A 26,885-nucleotide genomic window follows, 5' to 3' on the forward strand; every position below is an offset into this window, starting at 1 on the left:
AGCAATGGGCTCTCTCTGCAGCTAGGATGTCAGCACAACGCTAGGGAAGAGCAGGCTGTCATGTCTCAGAATACCGTTCTGAGGTTCGCTCAATTTGTTGACATTGTGAGGAAAAGAAAACAAAAGAGCCTTCTTCCCGCCAGCACAAGCTGCTTGCTGTACATCACATAAAACCCATGGGCTTTTCATATCCACGCATCTTTCATAGTATATATAGATGTCTTCCATTATCACCGTGTTGGGGGATGGTCAGAATGAGAGAAATAAGCTGGGCTATGGAAGATTTCACATCACCTTAACACTAACCCTGGCTTTTTCCAGACACTAGTGTGCAGTCAATTTAATACAGAACTCCAGCTTTTTTTTATATATATATAGTGGGGAACAGTCAACATATGTCTTTCTTTCTTTGATTCTGAAAGTGTTTCCCTCAAATCATGTCCCAGTGAAGCCCGTCCAATAAATGGGGGTGCTAAAATGTGTTTTTGTCCAAGTCACCCTTGGAGAGATTTACCATCTCTTCCTGTTCTGAAAGGGAGATAGGATAAACCTCATCCTCCAAAAGGGAAAAAGGGATACAAACAGCAATAAAAATAATCTCTATGAAATACAGAAAAATGTTTTTGGCTGGAGGTAAGGTTCTCCTTTAAAGTAGTGTAGCGCCAGCTCCTGGAGAGCATGCGCTATGCGTTTTTCAAAGTTAAGGTTATACCTAAACTGCAGTTTGGTTTGGGTACAATTGTCTAAATTTGGACTTCAGCATCAGTCTGACTGGACTATGAGATGTTCCACCTGACCACAGGGGGCACTGTCTCTTCTGGCAGGTATGGAACTATGGTCTGGTTGGGTGCTTAAGTTACTCTCTCTCGGAGTCCGCCCAGTGGGAGTGGCGCTCCCGCTGTGCTTTCTGGAAAAGGGTATTTAAGAAGCGGAAGTCACGTGGTTTGGGGTTTCCGGTCGAGAAGGATGCACTGACTTCATGGTCCGGGTCCTCCTGACCAGCCCCCAGGAAGGCTATGGTCTGGGGTGCGGATCCACCTGATCTTGATGTCTCGGGGCTGGCTAGCCCGAGGCAAGGAAACTAAAGGAGGATTCTGAGGTGATTGGGTGCCGTCTCCGGTTTGGGAGAGACCCAGTGACTTCACGCTAACCAGGGGAGGACTCTTCAGAAGGCCACCTACCTATGGGTTGATTTCTTAGTAAGAGCCTGGAGGAGCTGAAGTACCCAAGAGAATCCGGTCTTGTGGATATCGCCAAGTTGGCTGAAAGATCCAGGTATCCCACGAGTGTTCAAGTTTAGTTTTCCTACGTGTTCTACAACAACGTCTGTGGCAGAGACATATCTTGTATGTTCTACAACGTCTGTGACTTGTTCCTGAGTTAGGCACCTTGTTGGCTGCTAGGCCTTATGAGAGAGGGACTGTGCAACTTGAGTGAACATCCAGTTGCGAATGGCTATTCTCTGGATGCAGTCAAAGTAAGTTCTTCAACATTTGACTTTGACACTAAGAGTACCTGAACTTCCTTTCCAACCCTCTGATCCCAATTTAAGAGACTGTGCATTGTCTAAGTTTTTTGCAAATAAAATCCATTCAAGTGGATCTGTTGTCGGTCTCTCGAGTTACTGGGCCATCTACCACGGGACACCCCTAGACGTGAAGTGAGGAGAAAAGACGGTAATGGTAAGCCCAAATCTAACCAGCAGCTCCTTCAGGGGTTAGTGCTGTAGTAGTAAACAATTTCAGTTATTTTTTGTAACCTGCAAGGCAAAGTTATAATATGCTAGTATACATCGCATACTAGCATATATGTGAAACGTACCTTAGAATGAAGCCCTTCAGCTGCATACTGTCACTGCTGACAAGGCTTCCACCTTCACCGGGTCTTCCTTCTGGGTTCACAGACTCTAGCTATGTGAGTTGCCAGAGCCACGATGATGTCACTCCTGCGGACGCACGTGGAAGCCGACATTTACGGCACAGGACTCTGAAGGAATGTCCCGGGAGGCTGTTCCTTCAGAGGGCATGCGCTAGTGACATCACAGCTGCATACACAGTAAATATCTCCTAAATGATGCAAGTTTGGGAGATATTTACAGTACCTATAGGTAAGCCTTAAATACAAGTAAAATTTATGCAAAGTTTAGTCCCACTTTAAGTATGGTTAAAATAAATCCAAGGAGTAAGAGAAATTACTAGTTCTGACCTTCCTTTCTTCCCCTGGGATTTTGCAGTCTAACAATGGAGCATGTAATACCAGGGTCCCCTTAAACAATCAAGAGTCACAAGTGTGTAGTGTGAATATTCACCGTTCATTTGTATATATTGTAATAGCAGCAAACGGTCCAATACATATTTTTTTCCCACCTACGCTGTAGGGAAGTGACTTCACCTGACACCAAGGTTAGAGGGAGGGTGGTGCTAGCTCTTCTTTTTTCCTGCATTTACCTTTAAGTTACTGTATGACAGGATAGGGTAACAATCATATTTTTATTTTGATCTAAAAAACGTAAGCCCCTTAATTATGTACAGCTGCACATGCCACCACTCACTGCACTTAAAGTAGTTGTAAAGGCTGAAAGTGTTTTTACCTTCATGCATTTTATGTGTCCAGCTCCCCACTCAGCCCCCCTAATACTTAGCAAAGCCCAAACCTGATCCAGCGATGTGCACAAGAGCTAAGGCTCTCCCATCTCTCTCCCTCTTCATTGGCTGATATGAAGCAGCAGGAGCCAGTGGGGCAGTGCTGAGCCATGCGCTCTGTGTCTTATGGACCCAAGGAGAAGGAAGATCAGGCCAGTGCTGTTCAAAACTATTGGACATGGCAAGTAAGTATGACATGTTATTGTTCCTTTACAATCACTTGGTATGTGATCCAATTTACAGAAACTGATTACACCACTACACTGAAATGTCCAGTGAACCTATGCGCTCTCCTAGCTTTCACTACACAAACACAGACTTCTGTACTAGCTGCCACTGCAAAGACGCACATTTCTTTACTTTTTGTCAGTGCACCAGCACACATTTTCCCAATCGTTGCCACAAACCAACTTTGCTAAAATTACACATTCACATAATAGGAATCATGAATTAAAATGTGATACCTAATAGCACAGCAGAGATGTGATTTTTCTTACAGAGACAAAATAAAATAAAAAGAAGAAATCCCTGACAAAAGAGAGGTGGCTAGAGATTTCCAGCGGTAAGCCTAGGTCCTTATTTCTGGACACTAGGTAGAAAATTGAGCTGCCTGTAGCAGTTGGGGGGTGTTTTGGACTAGTGTCATACTTTTGAAGGTACAATAGCTATGTAACCCAATGGTCAAATAGTCAAGATCTCTACTGTGTCCTTCAATGGAATGGAAGAGAAAACAAAATGATAGATGCTTGTAACTTTTACATGAACATTATTAATGAGACCTGTAGCAAATTGCCAATGTATATAAACCCCCTATACAAAACCACTGCCTGAAAGATTGGGGAATCTTGGAAGGGATAGAGAATACCATTTTGTTTTCTGTATACGAAACTAGCGCAAATATACAATAAGAAAATACACGTGTTCGCAAATGTTTCCATTAGATAAGGATAAAAAAAAAAAACTAGAACAGAAAAAAAAAAAAAAAAAAAGCTAGTGAGCCCACCAAAAAACTGCAGACAGAATGTCCATGAAAAGCTGTAATCTCGCTATTCAAAAACGAATTACCTCCATCTCAGCATTATGCCCATGAACTTTCTGCAGCATTTCTTCAGCCTCGCGGAGACGGCGGCTGAGCTGAGGTGTATGTTCAGATGGGGTCAGCTCGCTGTCATATGAATCCAGGATTGCTCTCATTCCATCTCTTTCCTGTATATGGTGCCATGCAAAAAAGAGGAAAGAAGAAATATCAGACACAATAAAATATTGACGCACACAGACAATATACACAGTGAGGGATAGTGAGCTAGCCCCCATGTAACATCACAGCACTTATCTCCTAAATTTAAACTTCAAACATAAAAAAAATTCCCATGAAAAACAGACTCAGGATGATGGCCTACCTCCTAAACATGAATGTTTTCTGTTGTCCTGCTTGCCAAGTCCTTAAAGCTCAATTTCAAGTGTGATAAGCTTACCAACCACCGGCAATTACCAACCACCGGCAACCAGGAATGCTGGGGGGGGGGGGGGGTAGTACAGTTCCTGTTGTACTTTTGGGCTGCTCAGATGTAAGGTATCAGGTCCCAGTGCTTTGGTTATGTCTCCACTTTCCTCTTCTACTTACCAGTCACAAAACCCACAATCCAAGGCCTCATTTTTTTTGACAGGCTAGGATGAGAGTGAGCCCAAAAGTACAGTCTGAATTCTACTAATTCCACATAAAAACAAGAAGATTTGCATGATGTGCACCTGTAGAGAGAGGTTTTTTGAGGCAATGGTGTCTTTAACACTGCTTTAACCCCGATACGTTTATGGTGCCTAGATTTAGGTTTTTAAAGTGCAACTAAAGGATCCTACTGTATATGTCCAGTCTAAACATATATCAAATCTAGTTACTATGCAAAGCACAAAAACGAAAGTAACTTCCTTTACTTTTGCTGGCTGAGCCAAATATTCCTTCATTTGTTTCTCACATGCTTCCCCTCCCCAGGCACTGCAGTGCTGAATGTCTAGCTACAGGCATATTAAGCAGCAGTGACAATACTGATAGCCACATCATCTGCAATATCTTATCTCAGTGTACTGCAAGCAGTGACAGCCTAAAAGCAGTGAAGCATCACTGCCACTTCATCACAGGAAGTTGCATTAGGGGGATTTAACTGGCAGGAACAAATACTGGCAGGATCAAATAAAATTATAACCAAGTGCTGCTGCACATATATTTAATGGTAGGCAATATTTCTACCTTAGCTGTTCACAACACTCAATTTCCCAGCTTCTCCCACTTCCCTTGGTTTTCAGAATAGGGCCTTATGCTTTTTTTTTTTCATCATTTTAAAGATATTCTGTCAATTTTAGAATATTAAGAGTGAGATCGAGCAAATATATGACACTTTGGGGTAGTGGCAAAGCTTGCTCTCAACAGTCAACCGAAAAACAATTAACAGATTTTTGCTATATCCGTTTGAACAAATACCTGTTACCTGTTGATCCCATCACAAACCCAGTTTTGCCTCGTATTTTGTGTCTTCTGTATTTTTATCTGAAACAGTGTTGTCAAATTTGCCCCATTAGGCACTGTGAACTAGAGAACACTTCCACTATGTTATGGAGATAAAAGAGGGGTGGTGTTCTGAAGTCCCTCCAGTCCTGACAACACTGCTCCTACATAGACTTAGTATGCTAAGTGAATGTTTTCAACCTATAAACAGCAAAATGCATTACTGGCATAAACAGTAAAAAAAAAAAAAAAAAAGCCTGAAAAATAACTAATGTGGACACTAGAGTACACCTAAGGACTAGTAATAGATTACATATTCTTTATTTAGACTTAAGAGGGATGCTAGTTTTTTTTTTTTTAAATGTACAAAAATTTGAATATCAGAAAGTTTATTTGTTTAAGTAATTTAATTTAAAAAATGAAACTCGTATTTATATTACACAAATTTGATGATTATGGCTTACAGCTAGTGCAAAACCCAAAACTCAGTATCTCAGAAAATTTGAATATTGTAGACCTATGGTAATCAGCTAATTCAAAATGCCTGTAAATGTTTCCTGAGCATTTAAATGGCTTCTCAGTCTTGTTTAGTAGGTTACACAATCACGGGGAAGACTGCTGATTTGACAGTTGCCCAAAAGATAGTCATTGACACCCTCCACAAGGAAGGCAAGTCGCTAAAGAAGCTGGCTGTTCACAGAGTGCTGTATCCAAGCATATTAATGCAACGTTAAGTGGAAGGAAAAAGTGTGGTAGAAAAGGGTGCACAAGCAACAGGGATAACCGCAGCCTTGAGAGGATTGTGATTCAAGAATTTGGATGAGAGTCACAAGGAGTGGACCAAGGCTTGTGTCAGTAATTCAAGAGCCACCACACAAGATGCATTCAGGACATGGGCTACAACTGTCACATTCCTTGTGTCAAGCCACTCTTGAACCACAGACAACTTCAGAAGCATCTTCCCTAGACTAAGGAGAAAAAGGACTAAACTTTTGCTCAGTGGTCCAAAATCCTCTTTTCAGATATAAGTAAATTTTGCATTTTATTTGGAAATCAAGGTCCCAGAGTCTGAAGGAAGAGTGGGGAGGCACTCATTGCATGAGTTTCAGCGTGAAGTTTCCACAGTCAGTGATGATTTGAGGAGCTATGCCATCTGGTGGTGTTGGTCCACTGTGGTTTATCAACTCCAAAGTCAACCCAGCCCTCTACCAAGAAATTCTAGAGTACTTCATGCGTCCCCCTGCTGACCAACCTTATGGAGATGCCGATTTCATTTTCCAGTAGGACTTTGCACTTCCTCACACTGACAAAACTACTAAAACCTGGTTTAAATGATCATGGTATCACTGTGCTTGATTGGCAAGCAAACTCACCTGACCTAAACCCCAGAGAAAATTTGTGGGGTATTAAGAGAAAGATGAGACACCAGACCCAGCAATGCAGACAAGCTGAAGGCTGCTATCAAAGCAACCTGGGCTTCCAGAACACCTCAGCAGTGCCACAGGCTGATTACCTCAATGCCACACCACATTCATGCAATAATTCATGCAAAAGAAGCCCCAATCAAGTATTGAGTGCATACTATACTGTATATGGACATACTTTTTAATAAGCCAATATTTCTGTATTAAAAAAAAAATTTTTTTGTGTCTTATGTAATATTAAAATTTTCTGAAATACTGAATTCATGGTTTTCACTAGCTGTAAGCTATAATCATCAAAATAAAAGAACAAAATGCTTGAAATCTATTACTGTGTGTGTAATGAATCTATATACCATATATTAGATTCACTTTTGAATTAAATTACTGAAATAAATGAACTTTTTGATATTCACATTTTTTTTGAGATGCACCTGTATTATGAACGTACAGTATGTAAAAAATATATAAACGTGTTTAAATATTTTTAAAAAGCTTACTTTAAAGGGAGTGGCATTGTCAGATGTTTTTTCACCTTAATGCATAGAATGCATTAAGGTGAAAAAACATTTACCTTTACAACCCGTTTAATGTATAGTTTCATTATATTCAGGGCAGCCCTATTTTGTCATGCTCCCCTATTGAAGTGTAATTTTATATTGATAGATGTACTCTATCCAACGTGCCTGTTTTTATTAAGAACATGTTAAAATGCACCATATACTGCTGAGGACTGGGAGCATATCTCAATCAGCAACAGTGTACAGTTACATGACAGAATGAAACATCTCTATCAGCTACAAGTGCACTGTCAGAAATCACATGCCAATACTATGGCACAAGGCTCAAAGTGTCAGATCTATTTAACACAGACATAGAAAGCTGAATCAGTATTGTTGATGTTTTGGGTTCAGCCTGAAGAACATCACAGCAAATATATTTCCTGGAGCTCTTCGTCCTACATCATGATACTTCCTGGCTTGAATCCAGACACTGCCTGTTTTACAGCTAGCGAAGATCAGTCTGGCAATAGATTAAACCTAGATTGGACCTATTTAACAAAAGAGCCCTACTAACATTTTAGTGTTACTTTGCTTTACAATCTGTCATTTTGTAACGCTGCGGATCTGGAATTCAACCAAAAGGCTCCTGCATTCTTTTAATCTGCACTGCATCAAGGCTATTGCCAAATGAGATTTCAGCAATGCAATCTCTGATAAACAGGCAACCGGGCTGCTGTTTAAAGAACAAGCAAACCTAACACACATAAGTGACAAAAAAGTTACATTATGCAAAAAGGTTCCTGATATCATTCATAACTACCGATGTAAAACCCCCAGACAGTGGACCATGGTGTAATTATGTTGTGCAGCTTGTTGCATGATCACCTTAAATGATATGTTAAAGAAAAACAGACATGGAAACAGATAGTAGTTTTTGGTTCCATGCACACTAGCATTTTTTATAAGCTCAATAAATGCTAGAAAAAAAACTGGATGAAAAATGCTGATAGTGTTTTAGTAGCTTTTAGGAGTGTTAACATTTTATTATCGTGTTTTTATAGTGAAAAAAAAAAAAAAAAACACTCAAAAGAAAAAAACTGTTAGGAGTGTTTTAGTTGCATGTAGTGCTTTTCTTCTACTGGGAAAACTTTTTTTTTGTTTTCAGCTCCTAAACGCTGAAGCTTGAAAAAAGCTTTAGCATAAAATATTGTGCATGGACACACAAAATAACACTAATAGCTTCTAGGAGCAGAAAATACAAATGCTCATAAACAGCTTCTAAGAGTTTAAAAATTGCTAGCGTTCGCAGAGTCTAAAGACTCATACATACGGTCGGACTTTGTACAAACTTTTCCGTGGACTTTTGTACAAAGGGCGTGGTCCACAAGTTTGTATTGCATACACACGGTCGGACTTTTTGACAACAAACATGAACGTAGTGACGTCACAACGTACTGACGCCACTTCAAAAGAGGACGTTCAATGACTCCAGCGCCACCTTTGGTCAACTTCTGTATTGTAGTCTGATCTTTTGCATTGGTTCTGAGCATGCGTGTTTGTACCTTGTACAAAAGTCCGATGCTTTTGCGTACACACGGTCGGACTTTGCTCCATCGGACTTTTGTTGCCAGAAAGTTTGTCCGTTCGCACAGCCAACAAAAGTCCGATGAAAACAGAAAAAGTTTGTCCGATGGACCGTACACACACAGTCGGATGTTGCTCCAAAACAGCTAATTTGCATGTTTGTTGTCAAAAAGTCCAACCGTGTGTACGGGCCTTAAGTTTGTTAGAGGTCGACTTTTTTTTACTTTGTTTCCCAACCCTGCAAGGTAGTGCAATACTCTGCATTAATGCATGTGCATTGTGGAGGTACATGGGGGTGGCATTCAAATCTGTGCCACATAAGCAAACCAACTAATGCAATATGTGACACTGCAATACAGAACTGTGCACCGGCCACTAAATGGTAAAAAAAAAAAAAAAACACAACAGTTTAACCATACCACTGTCACTATGCTTACAGGCACCCGTAATGACTTGTACTGAAAGAAAGAACAGTAGTGTAGGGTCACTGTAAGCATGAAGCAGAGTCTGCATGTTGTTCCCATGCTCATATGTAGAGATGAGTTTGGGCATCCACCAAATTCATCTATAACCAGAACTCTGCACGTCTCTTTTCTGCCTTTTTTCCCTCCCTCCCATTGAGCTGTAGGGCCGGGTGGGAAATTAACAGGCCCACAGCTCATTGCAGTACAAAGACTACAGAATTCAAAGTTTGGGTTAGAGAGGAGTTCAGGGGACTCAAATGCTTCTCTACTTCTATGTATACACAAACTTTACACAAAAACAAACTGTATACATAAGTCCTAAACAATTTCAGGAACCTGAGAACACTGGCATAAATATTTGGGAAGTATCACAACCATTTGAAATCATTATGGAATCTCCCAGGATGCTCTGTGTATAAAGCACCTGGTCTTGCTCTGATCTGTGGCCAGATTGTATACTTAATGGACATATTTTTCTTATGCCGCGTACACACGACTGTTTTTTCCGTCAGAATAAACTCTGGTGGTTTTTCCGACGGAGTTCCGCTGAAACGGACTTGCCTTCACATGATCACAACAAAGTCTGATCGTTTAGAACGCGGTGACGTACATCGCGTACGACGAGACTAGAAAAGGGAAGTTCAGTAGCAAACAGCCGCCCTTGCGTCATTTTTGGTCCGTCGGAACAGCATACAGACGAACAGTTTTCCCGATAGGAATTGATTCCGTCGGAAAGATTTAAAACATGTTCTATTTCTAGGTCCGTCAGAATTTTCAAAAAAAAAGTCTACTGAAGCCCACACACGATTGGAATATCCGATGAAATTATTCCGTCTGACTTTTTCTGCCAGAAAGTCTGACTGTGTGTACACGGCATTAGCGTTTGGTGGCTGTCAGCTCCACCTGAGGCTGAAGCCCAATTTATGGGCATTCCTATGGAGGAGCTGCAGCACAGGCCTCTATCCCTCTAGAGCAATGCTCTTTCAATCTTGCTGGATGCAACTGGCTGTCTGTCTGGAGAAGCCCGAACATCAGATATAGGTAGCTAGTGCATACTTAATGTTGCCACAATCTATGGGGCTCAGTACAGAAACTGCGGACATAGTGGCTTTATCCATGGGCTGATTGTCCTGTGACTTAATTTTCCGTTGGTCAGAGTAAAAGCTGACAGGTCGTGTTTATGTGAGTGACAGCAGTCCTCTCCAGTGCAGGCCTGCTGTCAGAGGCGAGAGCTGTTATTAACAACCAGGCCACCAGCTACCTGCCTAGAAAAGATTTATCAACCCCCTGACTGCCACTGAGTGATGTATCATGGATGCAGCCATTGTGTCTGCATTGAGCCCTATTTAAAAAAAAAAAAAAAAAAAAAGACATCCTAACTGCCAGGTATCCAGGCTCCTCCAAACAGACAGCATGAAAGAAAGTCCAAGCAAACTCAGCCCAGAGCCCCATGTATACAGAATCCCACTCTGATTGCCTGTCACAGTTCCCACTCCTCTGTGTGAACAGTCACTAAGACCGAAATAAAAATTTATCTCCTTCTGATAATTATGGACAGACAGCTGAGGGGGGAGCAAGCTGTCAACAATGCTACCTCAGAAACCATTGCAAGAAACAGAACAATACCAAGGAGATTTATGCTCTAGGTCCCACAGGGAATTCCATAAAAAGGTAAAATTGTACTGATACAACTGGAAAAGAAAAAGTATATGGGCTTTGAATTTCCTTTAGTCTAACACTGAATGCATGTAGACCATAGCTATATTCGAAATAAGTTATCATAGTGATGAATTGGACTCTCTCTTGTGTACAGAGAGCCCAGGTTTTGCTGCATCAACAAGGTTGAAGGAGTTTTACATTTGTACTCAGAGTCACTCTGTGGATGATGAGGAAAGGAACAAAGAGCAACAAGGAAAACAAAGACCTGAAGTGTGCCAAAGGTCACGTGGTCAGTATGCCTAAAGGGGGCATACCCAAGTATGAAATGTAAAGAAAGAAATTAAAAGAAAAAGGGAATGGGTGGGTGGGACACGAGATCCGACGTCCAACGAGGAGGAGGAGGTGGAGGAGGGCAGGCTTTATGCAGCCTGACTCCTCCTACAAATACAGGCCTACCCTGCGGTCAGCCTTACACTTGTACTCAGAGTCACTCTGTGGATGATGAGGAAAGGAACAAAGAGCAACAAGGAAAACAAAGACCTGAAGTGTGCCAAAGGTCACGTGGTCAGTATGCCTAAAGGGGCCAAAAAATAACACAGTAGGAAGAAAGCTCAACAACCAGATGACCCAGTGAATAACGTCTACCTGGAGTGGTGGCAAATGAGTTATGCCTTTGCCGCAGAGAAGGAAACGCTAAGAAAGGCAGTAGCCCCTCCCCTGGCTTCAGGAATCACAAGGCCAGCTATAGCACCCCCTTGAGCCCAACTCAGCGACCAACACAAGATGAACCTGAGAGTACGTGAACGTCATAAAATGAAACCCACCATGGAAAACCAGCTAAGCACAGCAGGGAGTCCCCACCGCTGGAGACCCGGATGGCTCCAAACGGAAAAGCCAAAAATAAAACAACCTGATAGATCATTCAACATGAAATGCTGGGACTTAACTGGATACGCCCAGAAAGTGCTGAAGGCTGATACCAGCTGGAGGAGCCAAAAAAAAGGAAACTAAAACAGAAAAGCAAAGGGAACTGGACGTTTCACCATCAGGACTGGAAACCTAACCTGGAAACATGCCAAGCAGTGTCATGGGCTTTCCTGGAATTTAAAACAACACCCAATGATCGAGGCTGCAGTGCCAACCAAATGGAAAACCAATCTACCACCACTGGAACTGACAAGAAAGTGCGTCACTGGAAAACCTGCTTCTGAGACCCGAGCCTACAGATACTAGCCCGGGCCCCGTGACCCACGAAAGCCCCTGAGCCAGTAGAAACCGTGGATCAGTGAAAAACTGACTAACCAAACTTCCATACCCCAGGACAACTCCTGGCCGGAGACGCAGCTAGGAAATTAAAGTAAAAAGTGAGGAATGGCACCCAACTGATCAGGAACACAACTAGCGAGAGAATCGTGATCAAACAAAAAAAAAAAAAAAACACCTGCGACAAAAACGAAACCTGCGATAAGGAAACGTGACTGAACGAAAACATGAGAAGCGTGAACCGATCACCGTGGGCGGCTTTAAGAACCGTGGCTGCTAGAAAACACGGCCTGCCTAGGAAATGCAGGCTTCCCAAATTGATGAAAAACATAAAAGAAAACCCTGGGGGGTACATAAGAGAAAAGAAAAGCCTAAGACACAAAACGTGCGGCATATCGGAATAAGTAAGAACACGAGAAAAGGCAAGAAAACACGAGAAACAAAAGAAACATGGGACACGCGAGAAAATGCATGAGACACGTAAATAGCATCAGACACGTACAATACATCCGACACTAACAAGCATGAGGAACATAAAAAAGCCTGAGAATCATGAAACTACACAAGGGTAATGACATGGAAGGCATGAGACATGAAACGTGCGGCACATGGGAAATACGGAAGGAAACACCGGACAACACTTAAGGAACATGTGAATACGTCAAAACCATGGAAATACGTCAGAAAATGCTAGAAAAACATGGGGAAACGTCAGAAACAAGGGAAACGCAAGAAGTTGCATCACGTAAATAACAGCCATGAACAATGCATCCGATACGTGAATTGCATGAGAAACGTAAAAAACCCTGATAACCATAAATTTATGAGAACCATAAAAGCGCAAGAACCGTAAGTCGTTAAAAAACCGTCAACTGCCAGCAAAAACACACGAGAACGCAATTGTATGAGAAACTGTAAAATTACATGGAAAACCATCAAATGTATGAGAAACACCAACTTCATATGTAAATCACATGAGAGACCTAAATCACATGAAAAAACAAAATTGCGCAAGAACCGTAACTTCAAGAAACGCCAACTGCATGGAAACCGTGAAATGCATAAACTGAATTGCATGAGAAAACGGCAATTGCATGTAAAATGAGTGAGAACCGTGCGTGAAAACAAAGCATAAGCACGTCAAATCGAATGAGAACATAATCGCATGAGAACGTAAACTAAACGAGAACATGAGTGTATGAGAATGTTAGAATGAAACAAGAACATGGGTGCATGAGAACGTAAAACGAAACGAGGACATGAGTGCATGAGAACGTAAAATGAAACGAGGACATAACTGCATGAGAACGCAAAACATGAAATGCCAAAAAACATGAAACGCAAAACGCATAACGCTGGAAAGCAATAGAGAAAACCTGGAAAGCAATAGAGAAAAACCTGGAAAGTGAGAAAAACCTGGAAAGTGAGAAAAACCTGGAAAGTGAGAGAAAACCATAAAAAAGCATGAGAAACCGTAGTTGCATGAACCGTCAACTGTACCACGGGAAAACGTCAGAACCACGGGAAACGTCAGAAAATGCTATAAAAAACATGGGGAAACACGGGAAACGCAAGAAGTTGCGTGAGACCCGTAAACAACATCTAATACGTAAATAGCCTGAGAATTTTAACATGCCTGAGAACCATAAATGCGTAAGAACTGTACGTCGTTTAAAATCCGCCAACTGCCTGCGAACGCACGAGAAACGCAAATGCATGAGAAACCGAAAATTGCATGAGAAACAACAACTTCATAAGAAAAGTAAATCACATGAGAGACCCAAAACGCATGAAAAACAAAATTGCGTAAGAACAGTAAGCAACGTGCTTGAAACCAACAAGCATGAGAACGTCAACTCGAATGAGAACGGAAAACGAAACGAGAACCTAACTACATGAGAATGTAAATGAACGAGAACATAATTGCATGAAAACGTAATTGAAACAAAACGCAAATGCAAGAAACGCAAATGCAAGAAACGCAAATGCAAGAAACGCAAATGCCTGAGAAAAGCAACTGCCTGAGAAAAGCAACTGCCTGAGAAAAGCAACTGCCTGAGAAACGCAAGTGCAAGAAGATGCAACTGCCTGAGAAAACGCAACTGCCTGAGAAAACGCAACTGCCTGAGAAAACGCAACTGCCTGAGAAAACGCAACAGCAAGAAACGCAACAGCAAGAAACGCAACAGCAAGAAACGCAACAGCAAGAAACGCAACAGCAAGAAACGCAACAGCAAGAAACGCAACAGCAAGAAACGCAACAGCAAGAAACGCAACAGCAAGAAACGCAACAGCAAGAAACGCAACAGCAAGAAACGCAACAGCAAGAAACGCAACAGCAAGAAACGCAACAGCAAGAAACGCAACCGCAAGACACGCAACTGCAAGACACGCAACTGCAAGACACGCAACTGCAAGATACGCAACTGAAAGAAGATGCAGCTGCATGAAAACGCAACTGCAAGAAGATGCAAATGCATGACAAACGCAACTGCAAGAAAATGCAAATGCATGAAAACGCAAATGCTTTAAGAACGTGACCGCTAAGAGAACGTGAATGGCCTGACACCGGAACGCATGGGACCGAAACGCATGGGAAAACCATGAAATGCACCAGAACGTAAAACTGTATGAGAAAACCGTGAATAACACGAGAACGTGGAGCTCAGGCGGGGGCCGGCCATGTGGAGCTCAGGCGGGGGCAGGCCACGTGGAGCTCAGGCGGGGGCAGGCCACGTGGAGCTCAGGCGGGGGCAGGCCACGTGGAGCTCAGGCGGGGGCAGGCCACGTGGAGCTCAGGCGGGGGCAGGCCACGTGGAGCTCAGGCGGGACTTGGACACGCCACGTGGAGCTCAGGCGGGACTTGGACACGCCACGTGGAGCTCAGGCGGGACTTGGACACGCCACGTGGAGCTCAGGCGGGACTTGGACACGCCACGTGGAGCTCAGGCGGGGCTTGGGCACGCCACGTGGAGCTCAGGCGGGGCTTGGGCACGCCACGTGGAGCTCAGGCGGGGGTTGGGCACGCCACGTGGAGCTCAGGCGGGGGTTGGGCACGCCACGTGGAGCTCAGGCGGGGGTTGGGCACGCCACGTGGAGCTCAGGCGGGGGTTGGGCACGCCACGTGGAGCTCAGGCGGGGGTTGGGCACGCCACGTGGAGCTCAGGCGGGGGTTGGGCACGCCACGTGGAGCTCAGGCAGGTGGGGACTGCCACACGGAGCCCAGGCGGGGGGGGGGGGGCGTCCTCCCCCCGGTGGAACACAGGGAGAAGGAGGCGGGCGGGAGAACGGTTCCCCCACAGCCACCCGGCAGGCTAACGCGTCCTCCCCCCGGCGGAATACCGGGAGAAGAGGGCGGGTGGCAGAAGTATCACCCCCGCCGCCACTTGCGGACAAAACCCCCCCTCTGTAGGTGAAGCATTCCCCCCTCCCACCGGGAGAAGCGGACGGACAAGCGAAACTGCTCCCCCGCAACCACCCGTGAAGCTCAGGCGGGGGAGGGGAGGCCCGCCAAGTGAAGCCCAGGCGGGGTGCAGCAGACACCCCCCTCCCCCACGGCCCGGGGCAGCCAGCGGGAGGCGGGCGGGAGAAGACCTGTTTTACCATCTGCACCAATTTATTACCTGTCCTCTTGGCTAATACTCATGATAAGAGCATCAGAGCTGTTTTTTTTTTTTTTTTTATTAAAAGAAAGCGCAGCTGACACCCATCCCCCCCCACGGCCCGGCAGCCAGAGGGAGGCGGGCGGGAGAAGGCTCCCTTGTGGCAACCGACCGGCAGACAACCCCCTCTCCCCGGCGGAACACCGGGAGAAGGGGGCAGGCAGGAGAAGTGGCAACCCCACAGACAACCCCCCCCCCCCCTCACCAGGCGAAGCATGCTCCCCCCGGCGGAACAAGCACCCGCCTTCAACCCCCGCCAGGCTGGAACACATGAGAGGGGAGAGGGGGAGCCGGCGGCCGAACACCTCCCCCCTGCCAGGAGAAACCGGCCGGTACTCTGCGCACATGTGAGGGGGGGAAGGGGAGCCGGCGACGACCGCCCCCCTCCCCCTTCCAGGAGAACCGGCGGGCGCTCAGCACGTCAGGAGGGGGGGGAGCCGGCGGCGGCCGAAAACCTCCCCTCCCCCCGCCAGGAGAAACAGCGTGTACACTGCCTATGCGAGGGGGGGGGGAGGGGGAGCCGGCGCGGCCGAACCCCCCTCCCCCCCGCCAGGAGACTCGGCGGGCGCTCTGCACGTGAGGGGGAGGGGAGGGGGAGCCAGCGTGGCCGAAAACCTCCCCTCCCCCCGCCAGGGGAAAACAGCGCGCACACCGCCTATGTGAGGGGGGGGGGGGGGGAGGGGGAGCCGGCGCGGCCGAAAACCTCCCCCCCCCCGCCAGGAGAAACGGCGGGCGCAAGCCCCCCCAGCGGACAAACGCCCATGGCAGAGTCACAGAGGGAAGCCTGGGAGAGAAAACCTCCCTCCCGCCGAGGCGGGCGGGAGAAAAGCCTCTCCTGTGCAGACAGCCGCCGGCGGGTGAAGCGCCCCCCCCCCCCCCCGCACCACACGGGGGAAGCCTGGGGCTGGTACAACGGGAGAAAGGAGGCGGGTGGGCGACAAGGGGGAGGCGGGTGGGTTACAAGGGGGAGCCTGAGACAGAAACCCCCCCCCCCCTCCCCTCCAGCAGAGGCAGCCAGAGAAGGAGGCGGGCGGGAGGAAGGAAGGCTCCCCGTGCAGCAGAATGACATCCTCCCCGACCCGCCGGAAGTGACGTCGGCCATACGAGATCCGACGTCCAACGAGGAGGAGGAGGTGGAGGAGGGCAGGCTTTATGCAGCCTGACTCCTCCTACAAATACAGGCCTACCCTGCGGTCAGCCTTACACATGTTGCCAACAAGAGGAGACTGCCAAAAGCTTGCTCTAGCCTGTCTGGGGCAGTGAGTTAAAAGATGACTTCGATGATCTAAGCTTGGAAAAAGCTGTCAAATAAGTGACATTATCAAACTTATTTACACTTTGCAGGCTTTGTGTTACACTTCCTGCAACATCAAGTCCCTGGTGCATTTCACATTGTCATCAATCTGTATTTTTATTTATTCCCATAGCCAATAGGGATCATGAAGCAGATGTAATCTACAGCAGTGTTTCTCAACCTTTTTTTCTGTCGAGGCACCCTTTAAAATTATATTCAGTCCCCAGGCACCCCATTCTAAAATGTAAAAAATAAGTCTAATAGCTTTAAATAATGTAGCAACATCCACCCATGGACACCCAGCGTTAAAGGTAATTTATTCTACCAAGGAAAATACATTTTGCACACTGGTACTGATTGGTATTCCAATGTTTCTCTTCTTCCTCAATTTCTCGCCATCAGTCAGCTGTTACCCCAGTGCTGTGGGAGAGGGGCACAGGAGGGTCAAACAAATATGCTATTTAGGCAAAAGAAATTCTCCTTATTAACTGATGAGGTCAGTCATTAGGATGCCAGTGTCTAGAAAGTCATAATGGTGCATAATGAAAACCCAAGGTTTTGTGTAACTAAAAGGCAGGCTTGATCCACCTGCTGGGTTGTATACGTTTGGTAAATTTTCAGGAATTTTTCCAAGGCACCCTGGTTGATAAAGGCTGCTCTACAGCACAGAGCCTATGTTACTGGCTAATAACACAATATATATTCTAAACTACTAGAGGGGAAGGGGAAACAATCTCATAGCTTCTAATAGCAAGTCGCATATAATTAGTTACAAGGAACTTTTTTTTGCAGAGTTCAGGCTGTTCGGAATTGTGAATGGACAGACCGTCCAAGAGTCTACAAAATAAAAGTAAAGATGCAAATGAAACTTGCAGTGCCGCTCTAAGCTGAGACAGAGATTTCCCTGATGGTTGCAGTCAAGGTGGCTGGAGCCAGTGCACTAGAGTTGTAAGAGCATTACCAAAAGAAGAAAAGGTACGCTCACCAACCTAGTGCATTAGTATGTAGATGGATGTGGCCTCAACCAAATCTCCAGTCATGCCCCCCTGACAGGTTTCGCTCCACTTAATGAGGCTTGGTGAGCAGGGAGAAACATGTCAAAGGAGGCGTTGCTGGATCAGCGCTGGCTGAGGCCACTCACCTACATACAAATGCAATAGGTTAGTGACTGGCACCTTTTCTTCTCTTTGATAAAAGCAAAAATGGATTCATCTTTACAATTGTATTTTATTAAAATAATTTTTACATTAGATGCATGCAGAACACAGTGCCTTAAGGTCATGTCACATTAGCGATTTTGTTGCAGCGATTTGTAGCAGATACAGAATTGCTCTCAATGTTTTTGTTGCTAGGATACCCAGAATTGAAGTCAATGAAAAGCCTGTGTCAAAGCTTTCCCAGAGATTTGTTGCTCGGCTGCTGAGTGCTTGACTCTTTGCTGCATTGGAAGGCTGCTGGAGAAAAGCCAGCTTCATTAGATACTCAAGTTATCCATTGCAGCTAAGGAATTATAATGGCTCAGGTACGTGTAGCTGTATGGACACGTACTGTGTGCAGATACAGTAAAAACCTGTTAGCTAGCTACAAAACTTCCAGGGAAAAAATCATGCATGTGTGGCTGCTACAAATAAGCTGGTTTGACAGTGGTTAGCATTCCTGCTTTGCAATACTGAGGTTCTAGGTCCTATCCCCACAGTGTCACTGTCATAATGGAGTATGTTTAATGCCATGTTTTTGTGTGTTTCACCTCTACACTCCAAACATACTAACAGGCTAATGAAATTAGCACATTTGTATTTATGACTCTACTGGGGACAAAAGATTGTAAACTCCTTTGGCAGCAAAGACTGATATGAACACATTTGTATGTACCATGTATAATCACAGTAAATGGTACAATATAAAGGGGAAAAAAATAATGAAAAAAACATTGGTGCTCCTGATACACCACAAAGGGGCAGAAAGCAAAGATAAAGGACAAAAAGCAAACATTAAATTTGGTGATGGTGGGATCTGTCGATTCCCTGATTCATCAATTTTAGGCAGGTCCAAATATTCCATTAGGATAATTAGATGTGCTGAGAATCACACAGTTTAGATAACCAGGCAATTATGATTGATGAATTGGTGCATTTTTTTATTGTTAGATGACTGGAAATTGTCCATGCAAATGTGCGGATGTATTGATTTCCTAAATTCTTTTTGCTATGTGCTTTGTGTATTGGATGGGACCAGAGACTGTGTACTGTTATTGGAACCCTTAGTCGGGTATCTTGTGTTTCCTCCAATTTACTTCTCACTCTTCACGCATGTGCATTATTAAAACATCTAAAATGTATTCAAGGTGACTGGCGCCCCTTATTAACCCATCACCACCCAGGAAAAAGGACTTTCACTCTGAGAAGGAATGTGCCTGGGACATTTATCAGAGCCAAATGTGCCAGGACTAGTTACCAATAGTATTTCTTTTTAGGGTTTGATTCAAGCTTCCACCAGCACCAAAATTCAAGGCACCTAATCCCAGTTAAAGTATTTGATAGCTAGAAAAACCAATTGCTGGTGGGATTTTTGCGGTGCAGGATTTAACAAAAGAAAGTCATATATATAAAACTTTTATTTTCCCATAATAAAATTTCACACATGCATGTGTTACAAAAAATATCCTGGTATACAAAGATTACAGGCAATGGCTGGTCCAAATAGTGAAAGTATTTTTGAGGTACTTGATTATCCCGACATGTTTCGCAATAGCTTCTTCGGGGGATATACAAGCTAATAGTAACAGAAACATAAAGTTATTTTAAATAAGCACAATCATTTAAAATATATTTAAATCATTTTAAATGATTGTGCTTATTTAAAATAACTTTATGTTTCTGTTACTATTAGCTTGTATATCCCCCGAAGAAGCTATTGCGAAACATGTCGGGATAATCAAGTACCTCAAAAATACTTCCACTATATGGACCAGCCATTGCCTTGTAATCTTTGTATACCAGGATATTTTTTGTAACACATGCATGTGTGAAATTTTATTATGGGAAAATAAAAGTTGTTTTATATATATGACTTTCTTTTGTTAAATCTTGCACCGCAAAAATCCCACCAGCAATTGGTTTTTCTATCTTTTAAATAGTTACCAATAGTGTTACACAAGTATTCAGGAGAATCTTAACATTTGCCAAATAAGTACTATATATCTGTTATCACCTTTATTGTTACTCGTTTAGAATTAATAACCTTGAAAGGGCCCAGTATGTTGCAGAAAGTGTGATAATGCACACATGTAGGTGTAAATGGGCTCCACAGTTTTACTATAAAAATACACTAACTTGCAATGTATAAATCAGCCATGTAGGAAAGAGTGCAATGCCACGCAGTACATTTCTTGTTTTATTGTAAAAAAAACAGACAAATGTCAATAGGCCATAAGTCACTACTGGCTATATAAAATACTGTAGGAAACGAACACAAAACAAAAAAAAATAGATATCGAGATATATATATATATATATAAAATGGATTCTTTGTAAGCACTGCCTGTTATAAACAGCTTGACAATTTGTTCAGTAACACTGAAGACGGTAACAGATAAAACAGGATGTAAATGAATAGAGGGTAAAACTTAGCACATTGAACATTGAAAATAGCCAAGAGTTAATTAATAAAAAGGTAGCCAGTGGCTTGTAATGTTTGAACTCACATGTTCATAAAATAAATAGCCCCCAGCTCTCAGGAAGGGTCAAGCAGTGAGATTCTTAGCGGTGTTGCCCTATATACAGCACTGGACCTGTGCTGTTGTAAGCATATGATGCAAAGGTTCTGACCTTACAAGCCTCATCGCCTGGTTATTACAGTCTCAAGTCCTCACAAGAGACTTTTCTATTGTTTACTGTGTGCTAAAATGCCCCTTCCAGCTAAAAGAGCCAACTCCAGGAAAGCAAATTTGTCACAGAAACAAACAGAGCATACAAACCGAAATTCTAACATCTGAATGACAAGAAAATTTGAACAATATTTGAGAGAAGAAATTACCAAATCTAAATGATCCTACCAATTGCAATGCTAATGAAATATTATGGCAGTCTTACGCACACATTTATTTTTTTGCTGCTCCTAAGGGCATTTGGCAAGTTTTCACCCTGCATCTAAACACCCCTGCATATTAGTCTTTTTATCTATGCACATATAGACGTTTTGAGGCAAAAAACAAAACCACAGCCAGTGTGTCCAGGAGAAGTAGCATTTTGGCAGAAAAAAAGCTTTGTGCACATAAAAACTAGGAGTTACGGTAATTCATTTCAGTGGCCAGAATTTATTATTATTTTAGCCAATTAAATTAATAAACGCCCACGTGCTTAACATGCCTCAAGGGTCAATCGTTTTTTCTGCCAAAAGGCTGCTGCCAAGACTAAAGGAGTCTAGGAGAGTTAGCAAAATGTGCAGCGTGCATGAGGCCTAAAACAATACTAAAGAAATTATAGCTTGAAAAAGCAATTGAGCAATCATACATGTCTAAAGGATGCATGAAGCCTGTCAACGGAATTGAAGAGGTGCATGAACTGTATTAAGTCATTTTACAACTGCACCTTCAAACTTTATTTCTGCTATTCTGAAAGGGATTGTTATACAGTTTATAGAAGGTGTGCACACTCACTTTACTCATTTTAGTCACTAATGTAGACTTTGATAAATGTGCAAGCACTGCTGAGATCCTTGCAAACACAGGCAACCCCTATATTTAATAACCCAGAGTTCTCCCCTGGCTCACAGCTTTAACAATTTCAATGGTGGATACAAGAGGGATTATATCTTATATGGCACTGCCTCAAAAAAAAAAAAAAAAAGTATTCAAATATGCTTTCATCACTGTGGTCAGGAGGGAACAATGTTCCATACGTGGTGAACTTGCCCTAAGGTTAGGAACTTTTGAATGAGAATGCACACTTTAATCTATATGGTAACAAGGATTATTAACCCTAAAAAAAGAAAAAGTAACCCTTCTGAATGAACGTGTTGACAGTATCATAAGCAGACCCTTCTACATGTTTTTGACAGCCAATTTTTTTTAACACCACCTTGAAGGCCGCTACAGTTGACCTAGTGATAATGAAGTTTAAACATACCTGGATTATGTTACATGAAAAATTGGTTAGCATCCTTTGGTACACAGATAGCCAATTTAAAAAAAGATCATTGGCTGAGCTACCTGCAATGCATGCCTTAATGTATGTTGGCTGGTGGGCAAGGAGTGCAGGACCCCCTCCTTGTTAACCTTACTTACTGTACTTAGACCTTACTAGGTTCAGACTTATTTTACTAGATGCGTAAATGACTTTTACTTCTGATGTTTCCAGCACATGAGGGATAAACCTTACAGAGGGATAGATTATAGTCTCTAACCTTGTCTCTTAAGTCTCCTCCTGCTCCCTCAGGTACCATAGGCACTTCTACTGTGAAAAGACCAATTCCAGATTTACCAGACTTTTCTAACATCTTTATGTCAACCTTCTGTTGCTATTTACCTGGACTTCCGAAATACATTGTTTCACATTTATATATGTCTATAGAATGTTATATATTTGATTCATTCAATAAAAACATGTGGGTACTGAATAAATCAAAAAAAATGTTACCTACCTGAAAAAGCAACCCAAGATGGAAGTCTTATCTGGTTTTTTGGTAGTAAAACCGCAACCATAATGCATATTTAAAGTCTAAATTACTTTTCACTTTAACGGTTCAGCACATTTTTAACATAACATACAGGAGAACAAAAAGATGTAGAGCCATTTATACAATAGTAGCTATGAACATATATTATATGCTTATCCTGCTATCAATCATAAGTCAAATTATAGTATAAACGGTAATAAAGTTTTAGAAGGAACTATAAACCATATAGCCTAGATAAATGTATAAATATTGATGAGAGATCAATTAAAGAGATGGAAAGGGAAAAAGAAGAATAGAAAATAGGGAAAGAGAATATGAATGAAGTAGCGTCTGGGGATGCAAGTACACACAAGGAATGAGCATGTGGACGCTAATATAAGCAATCCTTTGTTTTATATGTTTATCAAAGACCTAGCAAAGTCTTTCGGAAGCTAGGATTCAGTATAGAGGACCACCTAGTCTTTGCTAGAGTCTGTTTGGCTGCAGTAAATAGTAGCGTCAAGAGCCGAAATAGATTTTGGGTGCAATTAGGAGGTTTTTGGGTGCAATTAGGAAGTTCAGTAATGCTTCTTTTGGATTTATCTGTATTCTGTAACTTATTAAAGTATGTATTATTCAATAAAAATCTGTCCACATTTTTTTTTTTCAATTTTCAAACAATTCCATAAAATTTGTATGAAGGTTTCTTTTTCTTGGCAGCCCCTGAAGCATGTGTCAGATATTGAAGGTTTAGATCTGGCTATACATTGGGGAACCATATACCAAAAAATTACTAGCTTAGCATTAGATTCAGTTGCAGCAATATTAATGGAACAATGTGCAGTGGTGTGCCATATGTGATGCCAATTTGTATCTTCAATAACTTTGCCTAGATCATGGGTCTTCAAACTATGGCCCTCCAGTTGTTCAGGAACTACAATTCCCATCATGCCTAGTCAAGTCTGTGAATGTCAGAGCTGCACAATGCCTCATGGGATGTGTAGTTTTGCAACAGCTGGAGGGCCGTAGTTTGAGGATCCCTGGCCTAGATCATCCTGCTATTTTACCATATATGAATGTGGACAGGGGATTCGTTCTTCCAATACAGATAGATGTAATGAGACCTTTGACCATGCAGTCATTTAAACATATTTTTTCAAAGGGAGTCCGATTATGAAGAAAGGCTAATGAACCAATAACGTTTTTGATTTGAAAAAATCTAGAGATTCCCTGATGAGGTTAATAAATTATCACTTTAAATTGGCGAAACATTTCAGATGTGTTGAAACAAAAGATGTTCAAAGGGCTTATTGGGGTAGAAAAGCTTGTCCCCTACCAGCATGCTGGGTGGAAGCAACGGTCCCTCTGCAGAGGTCTGACACACCCCCTGATGAGTTAGACCTACATCTTTGCAATTAGCAAAGCTCTTACAACCTCCTGACTGGAGAGCTCCAGCTCTGAGATGCATTGTGTATGTTTTACTGCAGAGAGATTATTGCTTTCTCACAGGGAAAATAGTGTTTTAGTTATGTCTTTGCCCTAATATTGGAGGGTCAGACAAAAGATTTTTTTTTTTAAATGGCCGCTTAAAGCTCATTACCCCTATTATATCCTGATTGTACACTCTGTACAATCTCCTTTAGATTTACCAAAACTGACTAGTAAGAGGGATATGTGCATGTTGTGGGTCGATCTAAGAGACTGCACAATCACCTTAAACACACGTTATACTTACTTGCTGTGTGCAATGGTTTTGCACAGAGCAGCCCAGATCCTCCTCATGTCAGGTCCCACACTGGTGCTCCTGGCTCCTCCCTCCTGCTGGATGCCCCCACAGCAAGCAGCTTGTTGTGGAGGCACCCAAGCAGGTGTGTTCACGACACGTAGCTGAGTGTCCCTATTCACGCACTGAGCCGTGGCTTGGTCCCTCCCCCTCCTGTTAACTGACTGGCTGTAACTGACAGCAGTGGGAGCCAATGGTTTCTCCTGCTGCCAAAAGCCAATCAGGAGTGCAAGTCCGCAGAGAGGCAGGGCTCTCATGGACATCCATGGATCCGAGTTTGGGCTCAGCTAAGTATTAGGGTGGCTGAGGGGGCTGCTGCACACATAAGGTTTTTTTTTACCTGCATGCATAGGAAGCATGCAGGTAAAACACCTTGTGCCTTTAAAACCACTTTAAGCCAACCCAAGTCATGTCACTGGCTAAATGCAATAAGAATACTGAGTAGTTCTAACTTCCAAAGCAACTAGTCATTCAGTATACAAAATGCCACACAAAGCACTGCAACACAATTACTAGGAATCTAATACAACATTTTTCAAATGCTCGGCTTAGCTAAAATGGCACAATTACTATGATGTTCTCAGTGGGATATCACAGATTGCCAAATCATTATTACTTGCAGCAATTAAGTGTAACCCAAAACTTGTAAACCAACGATGTAAAAAGGAAAACTGAATATCACAAGAAAACACAGATCATAATCAAAGAAATACATTTTAACTGCAAAAATGATTTGCAAAGGTCAATGAGATTCGACGCTGCACATCATATTTAAAAATCATACACTGAAGTTAATTTCCCCAAGAAAACCAAATCAATCTGCAATTCTACCGGCATAGACACTGTGCAGCAGCTCAAGATGTTGTTTTACTGTAATGAGGTCACAGAGTCACCTAATAATCACTAGTGACACTTAATGCTTTGCGTGTGGAGCAATGCATAGCAAGTACAACATTAACAAGTGCAAAGAAAGAATGCGGAAAGAAAGCTAAAAAATGAGCAAGCACGAACGAAGGACAAAAGGGGCAGATGTAAAAAGAGGAAAGCGGGAAAAGAGATTTGAACTGAAGTACCTTTAAAAGTGGATCTGGGGGAGGAAGCTCACTCAAATGAGAACACTGAAGAGCAAGTTATAAAACAAGGGGCGTTTTAGTCTACAAACAAATGCCTCTATGCCTAGAAAAAATAAATAAAGATAATAATAATTGAGTTGCATGCTTACACATTACATGGCTGTTAATAAAAGCAAAGGGGAAGGACATAGGCAGCCCAAAATACATTATGCAATGAGCTTACAAAGCATAATTACTCCAGATAAAGGGTAGAAACCTTTACAGACGTGTAAACATTTTCTGTCAAAAAATGTATTTACCTCTATGCTTCCCTAATCTAATGCCTAGTACACACGATCAGAAAGTCGGACGAAAAATACCGCTTTTAAAGCTGATCGTTCGTACACGGCTTTGGAGAGCCGGTCATGACAATTTATGCAAAATTATCTGGAGAGACGAACATGAAAATGAAAATGTTTCTTGTACGATACAAGAACAAACTACTTTGTTTAATCAGTACAGTATTTGTTCGGAAAAAATTGGAAAAGACTAAGACCACGCATGCTCAGAAACGAAAGAATACCTTACAATACAGTACACTTCTGAAGTTATATTTTGAGAATTTCCGTAACTTTAGTAACCTATTCATTTTCAATATGAGACTAGCATGCATAAAAAAGAAAACAGGTTATCATTTGTCGGATATTCTCATTGTGTGCATGAAAGTGTTAAACTAAGCTGGGTGTAAAACTCTGTAAAAGTGTTAAAATGTGATGCGTAAATGCAGTGAAGACTGCGAAGACTTACACTGTCAATTTTGGAAAATGGCGCGGCAGTGCAGGGTTCCACTCACACAGGTGCTTCATTCAAAGCAGTCTGTGAATGAACCTGCATAAAGTCCCCTCTGCCATCGCAGCAGACAACTTGTAGTTTCCTAATCACCTGCAAGGGCAGTGATGAGCGTTCTCATAGTTCATTGATAATTCCTCCAGCTTTGTAACTGTATGGAGGTATGAACAGGCAAGCTGGAGGCAGTGTTTGGAGCATATGCAATTTACTGATCACAGGGGCAATGAAGTGTATCAAATTTTGGAGCTAGCGTGACATTACAAATATTTCTCCGAGTGCAAAAAATACCCAAGCCTCACCTACTCCACTTTTCTTCCCAATGAATTTGATTCAGAAGGGTAGCAGCTGTAGTAAAATATGTGGCATTAGCCCTCAAGTTGAGGGACACAGACAGTTATTAAAAATAAAGATCATAGGAGTGGACAGAAGAGACTTTCCTACCAAAGTTATTTGTGGGTATCTAGTATCATGATATCTGATTTTATGCAGAACTTTTTAAAAGTTGACAGTGGTTGATTGGCTTTCCCCAGAATCTAAACTTATAAATTCTCTAT

The 26,885-nt window shown here is 42.8% G+C and overlaps 1 protein-coding gene across 2 annotated transcripts in view; it reads right to left on the reverse strand.

Moving 5' to 3' along the window:
* MAD1L1 (mitotic arrest deficient 1 like 1) overlaps positions 1–26,885 on the reverse strand; it is a 1,159,769-nt gene that overhangs the window by 732,210 nt on the left and 400,674 nt on the right. For both annotated transcript variants that reach the window (XM_077449134.1, XM_077449135.1), the window contains one exon: positions 3,708–3,848. In XM_077449134.1, the coding sequence (XP_077305260.1) occupies positions 3,708–3,848 (141 nt within the window). The remainder of the gene's footprint in view (positions 1–3,707; positions 3,849–26,885) is intronic.

Source organism: Lithobates pipiens, unplaced genomic scaffold, assembly GCF_037356315.1.
Source record: "Lithobates pipiens isolate NorthernLeopardFrog02 unplaced genomic scaffold, aLitPip1_a1.2 Scaffold_22, whole genome shotgun sequence".
NCBI classification, from domain to species: Eukaryota; Metazoa; Chordata; class Amphibia; order Anura; family Ranidae; genus Lithobates; species Lithobates pipiens.